This window comes from Dama dama, chromosome 15 (assembly GCF_033118175.1).
Source record: "Dama dama isolate Ldn47 chromosome 15, ASM3311817v1, whole genome shotgun sequence".
Classification (NCBI taxonomy): Eukaryota; Metazoa; Chordata; class Mammalia; order Artiodactyla; family Cervidae; genus Dama; species Dama dama.
In genome coordinates this window covers 60,084,165-60,099,021 of record NC_083695.1, presented here as the reverse complement: position 1 = coordinate 60,099,021, position 14,857 = coordinate 60,084,165, and the positions used below count along the sequence as shown (strand labels likewise).

The window sequence follows — 14,857 nt, the reverse complement described above, 5'->3', positions numbered from 1 at the left end:
TATATATTTATTTCAAATGACTTCTGAACACAACACAGAAATGAAAGCATATATCAGCTATTAAACTAAAACTGAAAAGCTGCAGTTAATTAAACAAGTTGAATCAAGAACTAACCAAAAACATCATTATTTTCATTTAGTATTTGAACCTGAGTGGAATTAAACTGCAAAACAAAAAGACATTTTCAAATTAACCATACTTAGGCACATAATTTTATCTTCTTCACTATCACTTTATATCCAACTATTTGTACAATTTCTTAATGTAATGTTCCTACAGATTCTGCATTATGTTAACTGATAACTTCAGCATCATTGTTCAAACTAATCTTTTTAACCCTGAATATATGATTCCTATCTTGTGAAACTGAAGGCATTCTTTAAAATCCTGTATTATTTACAAACCTTTCATGAAGCTTTCTTTGAATAGTCCGGCTTGTAATAACTCTTTATTTGAATTTCTATGCCAAAAACTTAATTCTTCATATGTTCTTGCTATAGCTCCGTAACTAGATTAAAATTCCTTAGAGGTACAAGTCTACAATAATTACATTTTCTGAACTCAAAAAATCAGTAAATGTACTCTGACAGAAAACTTAAATTAGGACTGTTCAAGAAAAGCCCAGATATATAGTATGTGTGTTTATACAGCTTCCCAAAATGGTTAGCAACGTGACAGGCTTAGAGTCGGTAATGACTGATGTAAGAGAACTGAACAAACTGAGGTCAAGGATAACTTACCTTTAAGAAATGCATAAGCTAGATTTATCCAAGAAAGCTATTTTGTTACCACGTAAGAAACAATTTTTATGTGCTAATAAACTAAACATGACTTAGTGAGTAAACAACAAGAGCAACAAACTAAATGGAAAAAAAACAAGCCAAATTAGAAGAGGGATTGATTTCCAGTCCTTAAAAAAAAAACATCCTTTTCAGTCCTCAATATGTTGAATGGTTCAGGGCATTTCAAAAGTTTCTATTTTTCCCTTGAGGTTCCCCAAAACAGCAAACCAAGTGAAACAACTCATGTACTTACCTGTTCTCGCTCAAATATATCCATTAGGTGTTCAAGTCCAAGATTTCTTACAAATTGAGTAATGCTAAAATCTATTCCTGGAACTGGAAAGTAAAAAAAACAACACAGAATTTCACATCAGAATAATGTGTATCAACAGAACAGCCAAGTTTTGTGACATTACAAAGAATATAAAGATGAAACAAAATATAACAGCCATCACAATATAATATTAAACTTAATATCAAAATTACAAAGAGGACTTCCATGGGGGTCCAGTGGTTAAGACTCTGCAGTCCCAATGCATGGGGCACAGGTTCGATCCCTAGTCAGGAAACTAAGAGCCCATATATGTGCTGCCACACCAAAAATAAAAAAGTGACGAAAAAGCTATAAAATTTCATCATTAAAAGAAAGGGCACTCACATGTTACAAAGAAATCTTTTCTTTTTAAAGAAAATTATTTTTAATTGTATCTTTAAAATAAGTTTCCATACAGCTTAAACTAATATATTATTATATGTCAATTATATCTGAATGTAAAAACAAAGTTTCCCTATCTTAAGGTAAAGAGACTATAGGTATATGTGCCTTTTTTTTTTCTTTTTTGGCAGCACCATGTGGCTTGCGGGATCTTAGTTACCCAATTATGGATTGAAACAAGGCCCATGACCGTGAAAGTGTCAAGTCCTAATCATTGGACTACCACAGAATTTCTTTCCTTTTCTTTAAAAAAAAAAAAAAAACACCCCAAAAAGTCAAAATTATAATACACTGGAAGAGACAAATAAAGCCATAGTACTCAATCAAAAGGATTTCTATAGCTTTCAAAAAGTATGTTTACATCTAAAGAATAAGTGAGCATTAGAACCTCATCAAGTCTGAACGTGGAGGGAGAAACTTTCATTAGAATTTCAATAATAATATTAAAAATTACTTTTCAGCAATCCAATATCAGTTATTTTGGCTGAATGTCTCACCTTCCTTTTTCTCCAAACTGGAAGCACCCTCTGTTCCACTTGAACTGACTACTGAAGATAGTTCAGAAAAACTGCCAGATAAGTTGTCAAGACTGCTGGCTGCAGAAAGGCTTGATGGGCTGGATGGACCTGAAGACAGAGCATCTGCAGTGGCTCCTGGGCTTCTCATGCCATTGAGCACTTGAGGTTTATAACATGAAGGCAGAGCAGAAGGGGGCATGGCTGCTGTCAGGAGAGCACTGACATCATCTGCCTGGAGTACATGTCAGAGAGAGAGGAAATCCACAGTAAGCAGGTTGTAAAACTCTACTATACCCAACAGAATGCATTAAAAAAAAAAGACAAAACCCTAGCAGATTTGCACTAGAATTGCTTATATAAAAACGATTATTTTAAAAAGTGAAGCAAATAAGTGATATTCAGCTAAACTGTTATTAATTGTGAAACATAATATAGAACACATACTCTGAGGCATACAAAATAAAAGTGTAAGATGTGGCAAAGCAAGAAAAAAGATCCTAAGACATCATGATTGATGTACTGATGTACTGAAATTAATTTTAGAAATATAAACTTTAAAAAGTAAGATCTGAAAACTTTTAAAGGCATTCTGAAGTAATTCAATCTATGTAGAACTTTAGCAAACAGAATGATGGTTGACTTTTTTTGGAAAAATTTCAGCAACAATATTTGTTTCTCAAAATTGAACATTTGGAAGGGTAGGGAATAAAGATATAATTTTAATCAAATATGCCAGAATGGAAAAAAAATCCCCCAATTTACTGGTATATTAATTTAATTAGTAACAAATACTATTCTTTCGGTGGCTCAGTGGTGAAGAATCCGCCTGGCAAGCAGATGTGGATTCGATCCCAGGGTTGGGAATATCCCCTGGAGAAGGAAATGGAACCCACTCCAGTATTCTTGCTTGGGAAATCCCATAGACAGAGGAGCCTGGTGGGATATACTCCATACAGTCCCAAAAGAGTCAGACATGACTTAGCAATTAAACAACAATTATTCTTTTACAATGCTCAATTAAGACACCAAGTAATTAACATTCAGCAAGAAGTAAATCAGTACTTGTTTTCATGGCTTGTCATTTATACTACCTTTTCAATCCTCACCTTCTTTCCCTGAATCTGAGGACTCCCATGACACTCATAGTTGGTATGTAACACTTAAAAATAATAATAGCACAATTTACTGGATACTTCTTATGTACCTGAGAGCATGAGGTACATCCCCTCATTTAATTCTCATATTAACCAAATACATTTTACCTCCATTAACAGATTAGGTAACTGAAGCTTTGAGGTTAAGCAACCTGCAAAACCATACAACTGTTAAGTGGTAGAGCTAGAATTCTAAGGCAGGGCTGTTTGACTCTAAAGCCCAAGCATGTTCGCTAGGGCATCCTGTTTCAATGTCACTTAATTACATCTAGTGGACTAACACATGGGTGGACTGAATGAAAAAAAGTTCACTTCTAAGTTAGTTTGGAACTGGAAGGACATTTCCCTTAAGAAATAATCCTGCAAATACAGTTGAACTGTCAGCTTGCTTAGAAAATTCTATCCAACCAGCTGAACTAAATTTCATGAAGCACCCTGCCTGCTTGTTTCTCAACTAATGTAAGCAGTATACCTTATACTTCTCTTTCCCATTTCTAAAAGTACTCAGCTTACAATAACTGATAATTCTACTATTTACTTACTATATTTTAATACCAAAGAGATCCAAAATTTAAACCAAGCTAAAAGCCAGATTTTGCCACATTCACCATGAAGACATGATACACACACACACACACACACACACAGACACACACACACACACACATACACACACACCCCCCCACCAAGGGAATTTTTAAAACATCAGGAAAGCACTGAGATTTTTTTCAAAGATCCCATCACTTACTGAAACTAAATCTAAAGGTGTTTGTCCTTCCTGATTTTTAAGCGTTGGATCAGCTCCATGGGCCAACAGTAATGCACAAAGCTGTGTTCGTCCCTTCTGGGCTGCCTCGTGCAAAGGTGTGAAAGCCCATTTGTCCGTAGCATTGACACATGCATTATATTTTATTAGTAAAGCTGCTACATCTACATGCTGTAAAAGAAAACCAACTTATTACAGTCTGAATTATTACTTTATCATATTTTAGTTCTTAAAAAGACACTAGCTATACTCTAGAAATGAAAAAATGTGCTTTTTCCCCATCAAAATTTATGGGCTATTGATTAAAAATTACAGTAGTAGACATTTACATAACTTGAGAAAATATCTAGAAAATAGATAAGAATACTACACAGGAAGAAACTAAACTAACAGAACTTTAACAATATCTCATTTAAGTGTTATAACTGCTAAACATCAATTTATAAACCTGCAGCCTTCCTTAATTAATCAACTGAAGATGGTCAATACTGATGGTTAATATTCAAGGCTATTAAATATAAGTCAGAAACAATGCATCTGATCTCAACAGATTTGTATGAATCCCAGTGGATTTTCTGGGTACCAACAAATAAACAAAATCACTAACATCTCACTGAAAATAAGAGCTGTGGGCTAAGGAAGGTGAAACAATGAAAGACAAAACGTCCCATGTCACACAGCAAGCTCCCAGCAAGCTACAACAGACAGAATTGAAACTTAGATGTTATTTAATCTTCAGCTCTCATATTTATTCTCTGTAAAATGACAAAGTCAAACTAAATTTCCTTTGAATTGTAACACTGATTTTCACTGAGAAAACTTCTGACATTTTAAAAGCTAACATGAAAGAACTTACGCCGTAAGACGCTGCATTGTGTAAAGGAATAAGTCCTCCTTTGTCCTGAGCATTCACATCAGCTCCATGTTGTAGGAGATACTCTGCAACTTCTAAATTATTATAACCAGCTAATTTAGAAAAGAAGTAAAATCACTTTTACTTGTTAATATAAAAATAGCTACACACACATATATATTATTTCTAAAAGATAGGATTTTTAAAATAAGAGCTTTTATAGAAATCTGAAATTCTCCAATGGAATCTATTAAAGATTTAGCTTATGAAAAAAAATTGCCCACTGGCCTCAAGTTGGACGTTTTCAGTGATGAAATTCATTTCTTTTTGAGATTCTAAAGTTATATTGCTTGATTTACTTAAATCGTCCCTTTTAAAACCTTCTTAACAAAGTCCCTGCCTTCATGGTTATTGTATACACAACTTCCTGACCTCAGGTAAATGGTCTCAAGGCTCCAAGTAAAAGGCATCCTAAAAGCAGAGTTAGGAACAGAAGTGGCTGGCAGAGCAGAAGACAACACATCAGTGGGTCTCGGGGTGCCATTTCCTCAGAAGGTCACAAAGATATGTTTTTTGCCGGAGAGAATGTAAGGGTACACATCTCTACCGGCAGCAGAATCTACTGCTGCTGAAGCCATGAAGTAGTAAAACCGAGTATTTTATAAATGTACTATAATGCCCCAGCTGTCATCTTGGGAACCGACAGCTGTCTTAGTATGTGTTCTTGGTAAAAAAAAAAAAAAAAAGTATGTATTGATATATTGTATTTGACACATAATCATAGTTTGAAAGCAAACCTGGAATTTAACTTTGCCAACATAAAATCAGCTATCACTTGAAACTTTAGAATAGTTCAAAATATATAATTCATTCACTTTTACTGCAGTTTTCAGCCTTTTGCTGAGAAATCTAAAGCAAAAAAAAAAAAAATTCAGTAAGATCAAGAAAAACAAAACTACCATAAGGTAAATACACCAAATTCAAAAGTCCTTCCATGTCTCAAAGCGTAATACTACATAAGTGAGAAATGTTTTGTGTGTATAATGTATTTTCCACTTACAAAGATAACACACACTTACAAAGTAATGCTCAGTGTTCTAGATAAGCTACCATAAAGATTCAAAGCCTACGTAAGTAATTATGCATGGCACAATCCAAATCAGAGATCAGGCCACATTTTGTCTTACATGGACTACTAACTCCTGATTGCCAGAAGAAGAAAAGTCTTACCTCCCTTTGTTAGCATTTGTGGTTTATCACTTCCAAAATGCTCTAAAAGACACATAGATGGAGTAATTCTTTCCCTTGACCTGTGGGTTCCCAACTCACACGGGGTCATAATTTAAAGGTATAAACCACAAACACTAAAATCTCTTATGGGACTTAGCTGGTGCAAATGGCTGGGACTTTGTGCTTCCATTGCAGGGGGCCTGGGTTTGATACCTGGTTGGGAAACTAAGATCCTGCATGCCACGCCGCCAGGCATGGCCAAAAAATAAACAAAAAATTCCCTAGGAACATAGTTGCTCACAATGTGAGACTAAAAGGAAGTGACAGGAGAGAACTTCCCACATTACACAAAGTGGCAGAAACACCTGCATTCCTTTTTTTTTTAAACCACGTATATTTATACTAATCTGTATGGGTCAAACATGCCTATGAAGCAACTCCACTAAAAGACTAGTAGCTCAGTGATTTTAATGACCCACTCCCTAGCAACTTTTTCTTCTTTTTTTTAAAGGTATATGCATTTTTATTTAAAAAATATTATTATTTTTTGGCCACGAGGCATGTGGGATCTTAGTTCTCTGATCTGGGACTGAACCCATGCCCCTGCAGTGGAAGCAAGAGTCTTAACCTCTAGACTGCCAGGGAAGTCCTGCCAGCACCTTCAATGCAGCTCAGAAAGTTGTACTGAAATCACAATGCTGCACCACATGCAATGAAGACAAAGATACACTCTGCCAGCTTCATGAGTGAAAACTCAGGACAAATGTTAGGTATTCTACTATATCCCCCAAATTTCCTATGGTGAAGTCCTAATCATCAGTACCTTAGAATGTGACTGTACTTGAAGATAAGGCCTTTTAAGAGGTAATTCAGTTAAAACAAGGCCGTGAGGGTCAGCCCTAATTCAACATGACTGCTGTCCTTACAAGAGGAGGAAGTTAGGACACAGAGACACCAGGGATGCACATATACACAGAAAAGGCCATGTGAGGACTCAGAGAGAAGGTGGCCATCTGCAAGCCAAGGACTGAGGCCTCAGAAAAAAACCAATCCTGCCAACATTTCCAAAGCTGAGAAAATACATCTCTGTTGCTTAAGCCACCTAGTCTGTGGTAATTTGTTAAGGCAGGCCTTACAAACTAATACAACAAATAACAAGAATTATATGTAAGTTCTGGAAGTCTAAAGATTTTTTTCTACTTCTGTTTAACAACTATCATTAGAAGAATGGAAAATTTTAACTTCCCATCAGGAAGGCTGACTCAAGCAAGCATATTTTCAAAGCTTTACAGCGAAAACACATTCACCAAAGATGATTCAAACAACATGATGACCTGGAATAAAGGTTCTAAAGCACACGGAGACTGGCAAAGCCTCTTTCAATTATTCTTACTGAACGTAAATTGCTATACTGTAGAGAACACGGCCCTGTATTAGAAGACACCTGATTCAAATCTTTCAAATTTACTTCAGGAAATATTTTACTCAGGTAAAATGAATCTTAGATGTACCAGCCTAAGTCTGTGACATTTCATTCACCTACCTGCTAAATGTAAGGGTGTTGAATGTCGGCCTTGTGTATCACGGCAATTTACATTATCTGGTGAAGACAACTTCTTTACTCTGGCTAAACAACCCTTCTTGGCAGCATCCAATAAAGCTGCATCTCCCCTAAGTAGATCTTGAATATCTGTATCTCCATCTTTAACCAGATCCAAAGGAGTGTTTCCATCTCTGTTTTTCTTTGTGGGGTCTGCACCATGCTGGGCATGTGAAAAACAGAAAGGGAAGGTTTAGCTTAAGTTTGCCTTTGGATGACGAGAAAATAGTTAACCAATTTTATACAGAGACTCTACCTTAAAGGTTAACATGACTATTAATAATGCTTAATACACAAAAAATTACAATAAAAAATAGACACAAATATTATTGAGCTTTAATTAATGCAAGAATATAACCAAAACTTTAAACTACATTCAAAACAAAACAGTATTTCACTAAAAATTACCATTCACATATGCTATTTTTAGTTTTCACAAACATTTCAATGTTTGCATAAAGTATAAATTTAATTATAGTCTTATTTTACTGTAAAATACCTACATTGGTACCAGTGCAGACACCAACATACTATCAATTTCATTAGTGCTAAATAAACCTGGGTTATAGTGTTCATGACATTTATTCTGAAATCTAGGTACAGAATTAGAGTTTTGCTTCCTATCCCTTTATGATTAAAGTTTGGAGTTACAAGTAATATAATAAACATATTCTACGTTATATACCCTGTCCATAAATACTTAAATATACCTGAAGCAGAAGTTTGCAAATTTCATATTTTCCTTTGGCTGCAGCTTCATGTAAAGGTGTAAATTTCCATAAGTCAGCTACATTAACTACTGCTCCATGCTTAACAAGAAGTTCTGCAACTTCATAATGTCCGTAAGAACACGCATTGTGCAAAGGTACAAGGCCTCTGAAATGAAAAGTTAAATAAAAAACAAAACACAAAGATATATTTTAACTTAAATAACTACACAGAGATGATAAATTTCTTGAATTGTACAAGAGATTTTACTGATTTTAATTTATAGAACCTAAATTTATTGTAAGCAGAAATGGAATTATTTGGCAGGGGCAGAGAGGAAATTTTATTTTTTTATTTTTTGAAATTTTAAAAATATTTAAAATTGCAGAGAACATAACAAGCATCTATTTTGCAATATGTAGGATTAAGAATTATGTATTTTTATTTAATTTTTTTTTCTCTTTTGGCCACAGAGCACAGTTTATGGGATTTTAGTTCCCTGACCAGGGACTGAGTTGAACCTGGGGCCATGGCAGTGAGAACCACTGAACCAACAGGGGATTCCCAAGAAGTAGTTTTTTTTTTTTTAATTAATATAAACTGGAAGAAATCAAGTATCCTCAATGCAAACTAAAATATTTACTACATTAAAAATCAGTATCACACTACTGTTGCAATCTCCTTGGCTATTATAAAATAACAAGGCATTAAGCAACTAAGTCTTCATAAAAATGCTACTTCATAAAAATCATAAAATCTTAACTGAAATTAAGAAGTATACTTAAGCCAATGTTAGAGAACAGACTTCTCTGAAAATAAAAGAACCACCATCTCATAAAAATGTTTTCAGATTTTCCTAAGAGGGTCAGATAAAGGCACAGAGAGGCCACAGCAATGGCTAGTACTTGCCCTTTATCTTTAGCGTGCACATCAGCTCCGTGTTGCAGCAGATATTCCACCACAGACACCCGATTATAGCCAGCTGCAAAATGGAGCGGTGTAGACTGACGCCCTTCAATGTCTCTGCAGTTGACACTCTGAACAGTACACAGTTTCTGTAGGATGCAACACAGTATACACATGATGCTATATATTCTGACTTCTTGTTTTCATTCATCTAGTAGAAATTTCAAATGCCTGATTTATTTTGTCTCATCAAATTTCTCAGACACTCTTTGCTATTTATTATTTCATCTTGTCCTTTATTGGCAATCCCTCTGGTCCTCTTATCTGTAATCATCTTCTTTTGCTAAAGCTAGTGGGTAAATTTTATTATTACCATTACTACTATTTACATAAAGGTAATTAAGTAGCAGTAAGCAACAGTAATTTCCATTTTGTGGCAAATATATATACAGATACACTGGATCATAGAAGCATTGGCATCACCTAGGAACTTGTTAAAAACTCAGATTCTCAGACGCTCTGACCTACTCAATCAGACTCTGCATTCTGACATGATCTCTAGGTGATCTGTAAGCACATTAAAAATCTGAGGAGTACTGTTCTAGAACAGTGGTTCTTAAATTTTCATGTGCATTGGGTCCAGCCTCCAAATGTCTGGGACTGGGCCTGAGAAGTTGCATTTCTAACAAGTTCCCATATGATGCTGATGCTGACTGTCAAGGAATTACACCTAGAGAATTATACTGTACTATATGGAATGAATTAATTAATAGATTGCTATTGATTATGTACCATCCTTGGGAGAGTTAAGAAAAGTCACTCCGAAGTTTTTACACTTTTTTGTTTGTTTTTGTTGTTCAGATGAGAAGTCTGGCTGAAAAAAGCTGTAACACTCAAAATACTCAAGGGCATTTTGCATGAAAAGTGTGAATATTTGAGGAAAGAAAGCAGCACAGATAATAAATCATGGTGTTTAAAAAAAAGTCAAAAGAATATTTTAGTAAAAAGAATATTAGTAAAAATCCTTTCTCTTTTTTACTAGCCTACCCTAAAGCAGAGATAAGCTAAGCCTAATAAACCAAAGGAGCCAGGGATCAGTGGTTTTATCTCAACGGGTTTAATAACAGGTCTGACAAAGCTATTCGGTTGCTTTCCACACGAGAGCTTGTTAGATACACACATTCAGTGTTCTGTCACTGAGAAAGGGTGTTTTGTGGGTCTGAAGTCGGCTCTAGGGAATAAGTATTTTCAACATGTGTAAAGTGTTGCTGCTAGATTCAGTAGTTATCACTGGCCACTCTTAACTCCCTAGCTCTCAAGTTTAATTTTGTCCATTCAGAGAAGTTTTCTAGTAGCAGGTGTCTTAAGTATCTAGCCTGACAGCTCACCAGTAGACAAACACAACCAAGCACATAATTAAGTGTTCACTGGGAAACATGCAGGTGGTGGTGTCTCAGTGATTCATACCAAGCTGCCTGTCTACAGATACACAAGGAATAGAAAGGTTGATGGAGATAAATTTTCAGTAAGTGACTTTAAAAGTAGAGGTAAGGGAAGATAGCCTAATGCCTATCACAGGGAGAGAGGAAGGTCCTCCTTAATTAAATGGCATTATTTCATTCTCTAAGTACAATTACTGCACCTAGTCTCATCCTCACTTCATCTGTTTCTTCCTATGGTCTTCTTTTATCTTTATGAAAACAAAGTCTGGTTTTTAATAGTAGGCGTATTGAACACAGCTTTATGCTCTTTAATATATGTAAACGGATGAGCATTACAATTTTTTATCACCACCTCCACCCAACACATAAAAATCAACTACTTGACTTTAACTCCACCTTGCCCATCTAACACAACTTACCATTTCCTCCAGGACAAACACCTCACTATTCTTGAGTGATTTGTTTTTCTATGTCATTCATTAGTCAGTAAGAGAAACAAAATCCCTCTTTCAATACCGTATTAACCTCCTAATTAAGGGCATGAGAACATAACTACAAAACAAGTCAAATAATAAAACTGCATAATAGCATTTTTCTTTCAAAACAATGAAATCTGAAGTTACCTGGAGGTGACTGTACTAGCTACACAGATAAAGCAGGAGGAAAAGAGCACATGGACTTTTAAAATCAACTTTCAGAAATCTCTTGATTTAAAAGCACAGTGATTAAATATCCTCAGAGCTCAAGTTCTGATGAGACCATAATTCACATCGTTTCATTCTCAAGAAATCTAATTTACTTTGTGGGGTAGGTCTGTTCAGGATTAAGAACACCATAAAGAAATATACTGAAACTGCTTCAAATGGAGACTTCTGCCATGAATCAAATCAATAATTTTAGCTTTTAATAAAACTTATTACCTATCAATGCTCCCTCAAATAGGACCAAGCATTTTTAAAAAAGTCTGTTTGCGGGGAAGACACAACAGGGCTTTTTCCCTCCTACTAGCTTTGGAAATTGAAATTAACATTGTTTTACTAAAGAATTATTTAATCATGAAACATGTTGAATTAATTTTAATTTATGTTAGTTGACTTGAAAAACAGTCTTGCTCTTTCAAAATTTCAATCTTCTGGATTATATACCTGGATATACTAATATAGTTTCTGTAGGAACAGGAATATCTGGTATAGGCAGTAAGACATTATATATGATTATATATCACATAAATACATATGTATTACAGTAAAAGCAAAATTTGAGGAAAGGTTATTCTATGGAAGAACATTGTAGGAGATGGGCCACAGAAGGGCTCAAGATGGTTCTTCTTGAAAAAAATATTTCAATCCAGATAAACTGAAGATTATTGGGAGACAGTGGCTCTGGAAAGTGGTGACATTGTGTTATTATTATATTTAAACACTGGGTCCTCACAGGGGTAGAGGAGGCAAAGAAATCAGAATAAACATACAGACAGAGGGGTACACTGTTTAGTTTTCTTCCCTTCCTGTTTTATGTATCATATGTAAACAAGAAGAGACAATAATTTCAAATAGCTCATTCTTTTAAAGGGACAAATGAATAGGTTCTTTAAACAAAATGCATTCCCATAAACATGCAGTTATCTAAATTTATAATTGTGATGTATTTACTGAGATGCACGTGATACTAAAGTTTCTTCCATTACTCAATGATCCTTATTTGCAGAGCAGAACTAATTAGCATTACTTACCTTTTAAAACAATGCACATATAAATAACTAGATTTTTTCATTTTAACAGTACGGATTCATTAAACACTGTCAAAATAAAAACCCAATGTCAAAAAAATCATAAGATCATGTCTTACTTTTACAGTTTCTACATCTCCAGCCTTTGCAGCTTCCAGCAACTGTCTGTCTGCCTCTGAATTACCTAATGGGATACCCTCTAAAAAAAAAAAAGAAAGAAAGAGAAGAAAGAGTGATTAACTTTTATTTGGAAGATGGGACCAAGTTTTAAGGGAGGCATCTTACGAGAGTAAAGTTCTTTTTACAGTTTGATGGCAATTATGTAGGAAATCTCCATAGTAATACGGGAAAAGCAGTATAAACTTTTTTGAAACATCACATATGTAAAATGTATATAGGTATGAATAATAACCATAAAATGAGATTTAAACAATATAATGGAATATAAAATAGATAACAAAAGATTATAATGAAGTCAGTGACTGTTGGTAAAGTATTAAATAAGGAGAGCAACAGCTAGACATCTAACCATGGTTCTGCCATTGACTAGCTGAATTGGAACAAGTCACTTGAACTTTCTGGGCCTCAGATTGTTCCAGTTCTACAAAGAAAGATGTTGGATTAGAAACAAGTGAAGTTATTTTCAGGTCTGAAACTCTATGTTTTATAGCTCATTTTAAATCTCGTTAAGAAAGGAACGAACCATATACCTTGTATCTTAGAACAAATAAACTTCAGATGGGTTAAAGATGCTACGTATGAAAAATTAAACCTTAAAAGTATTTAAAAAAAATAGGTGAATATTTATCTTGAAATAGAAAAGCATCCTAAAGCAGTACATCAAAGGCAAAACCAAAACTGATTTGGAAAAATATCTGTCGGACAACAACATAGCACTAAACAAATTACAGGCAAAGAACAAAACTGAAAAAATATTGCAGCATATACCTTAGAAATGCAAATTAAAATGAGATACTGGGCTTTTCTTTCCTCCATTAGTGGACAAAGGGCAAATGAAGGAGTTACACTGTCAATATTTCTATAATTTGCATTTCAAAAAGCACCTATTATTTCTGTAATACAAACATACACACACACACTCACACACACTCACCCAAGGAAATTATAAAGAATCATAATATGTGGGGCTGACAAGGAAAACAGGTCCTGTCATACACTATTAATAGGAATGTAAAATGGTACATAACAGCCTTTCTAGGAGATGATTTAACAATTATGTTAACCTTGACTCGGAAACTCCACTTTAAGAAACTCGTTGGAAAGGTAATGTATATAGTGTGTAGCATAAAATCAGGAAGACTCTAACTGTCCATCACTAGGTAACTGAACATAACTAATGCTATTACCCTCAATTCTGACACTGAAACAAATGCATGGTAAATGGGAAAGTAAAGGCAATGTTGAGAGCAGTCTTGTAGTTCAGAATTTTAGAAGTTCCCAGGAGATCATATTAATCTGCCTTCATCTATTCAAGCAGCGTTTTTGTCAAAACGTGGTTTCTAAACCACAGGCATAAGGATTATCAAAGGGGACTATTAAAGGTATGAAACGCTTGGTCTGTTACATTTCTTCTCATTTGAGCTTTGAGGTGTCAAAGACGTTCTATTAATTTCTAGTAAAATACAGAGATGTAGGCAAAGACACTTTGAAATTATGGGACCGGATTTCTTTTATTTATTTTTCTTTAATTGGAAGGGACCAGATTTCTAGACTGAAATGTTTAACCTACACCAAATGTGTAGATATTGAATATAAACTGATTTGATTTTAAAATGCAATGAATATCAGTGTATTCAAACGTAAGTCAAATAGTTGGTTACCTTGTACAGATTCTATATGCCTTATATGAAGGATCTAGAAAAGAGTGAAGAGGCAGGACTGGTCTCTAGAGTATTATTTATAGCTCTGGTTGCTCTACTAGGAGATATCTACTCTTTTCAGTTTTCCTCTCTTTAAAAAGAAATAGCAACTATTGCACCTCACTTTTAAAACCTTTCTAGATAGAAACTTAAGAGCCAGCTAATTTACTCAGCAAAGATCAATAGCAAATGCTACTGGGAAAAGCTTATTAAAGACTTGACTTAACATGTGGACACTGACTACAATGAGTTGATCAAGAAGAAATAACAGACAATAATTTTGAAAAATTTTCTTTTTACTACCAACTCCTACATGATATACGAAAAAAATTTAAAAGTTAATTGAAAAATAATTTCATTGAAGTATTCAATACCTTGAAGAAGTTGCTGCACATTTTCATTTCCCATCTGTAAGGCAGTAAAGCCCTGAAGGGATATAATGTTAGGATCACACCCATAGCTCAGGAGTAAGCGGCAGGTTTGCAGATGACCACAATGTGCAGCTCTGTGCAGAGAAGTCTGACCGAGATTATCCAGAGCATTAACCTTAACAATCAGAAAAAATGGAAATTA

General features: G+C 34.6%; 1 protein-coding gene across 1 annotated transcript in view; it reads right to left on the bottom strand.

The window, feature by feature from the left end:
• Window positions 1-14,857, bottom strand: part of TNKS2 (tankyrase 2) — a 63,353-nt gene that overhangs the window by 16,732 nt on the left and 31,764 nt on the right. The window contains exons 12-20 of the mRNA XM_061162175.1: window positions 14,659-14,830; window positions 12,524-12,603; window positions 9,237-9,382; window positions 8,330-8,495; window positions 7,563-7,782; window positions 4,793-4,902; window positions 3,919-4,107; window positions 1,996-2,248; window positions 1,037-1,119 (exon numbers count right to left, since the gene is read on the bottom strand). Of these exons, the coding sequence (XP_061018158.1) occupies window positions 1,037-1,119; window positions 1,996-2,248; window positions 3,919-4,107; window positions 4,793-4,902; window positions 7,563-7,782; window positions 8,330-8,495; window positions 9,237-9,382; window positions 12,524-12,603; window positions 14,659-14,830 (1,419 nt within the window). The remainder of the gene's footprint in view (window positions 1-1,036; window positions 1,120-1,995; window positions 2,249-3,918; window positions 4,108-4,792; window positions 4,903-7,562; window positions 7,783-8,329; window positions 8,496-9,236; window positions 9,383-12,523; window positions 12,604-14,658; window positions 14,831-14,857) is intronic.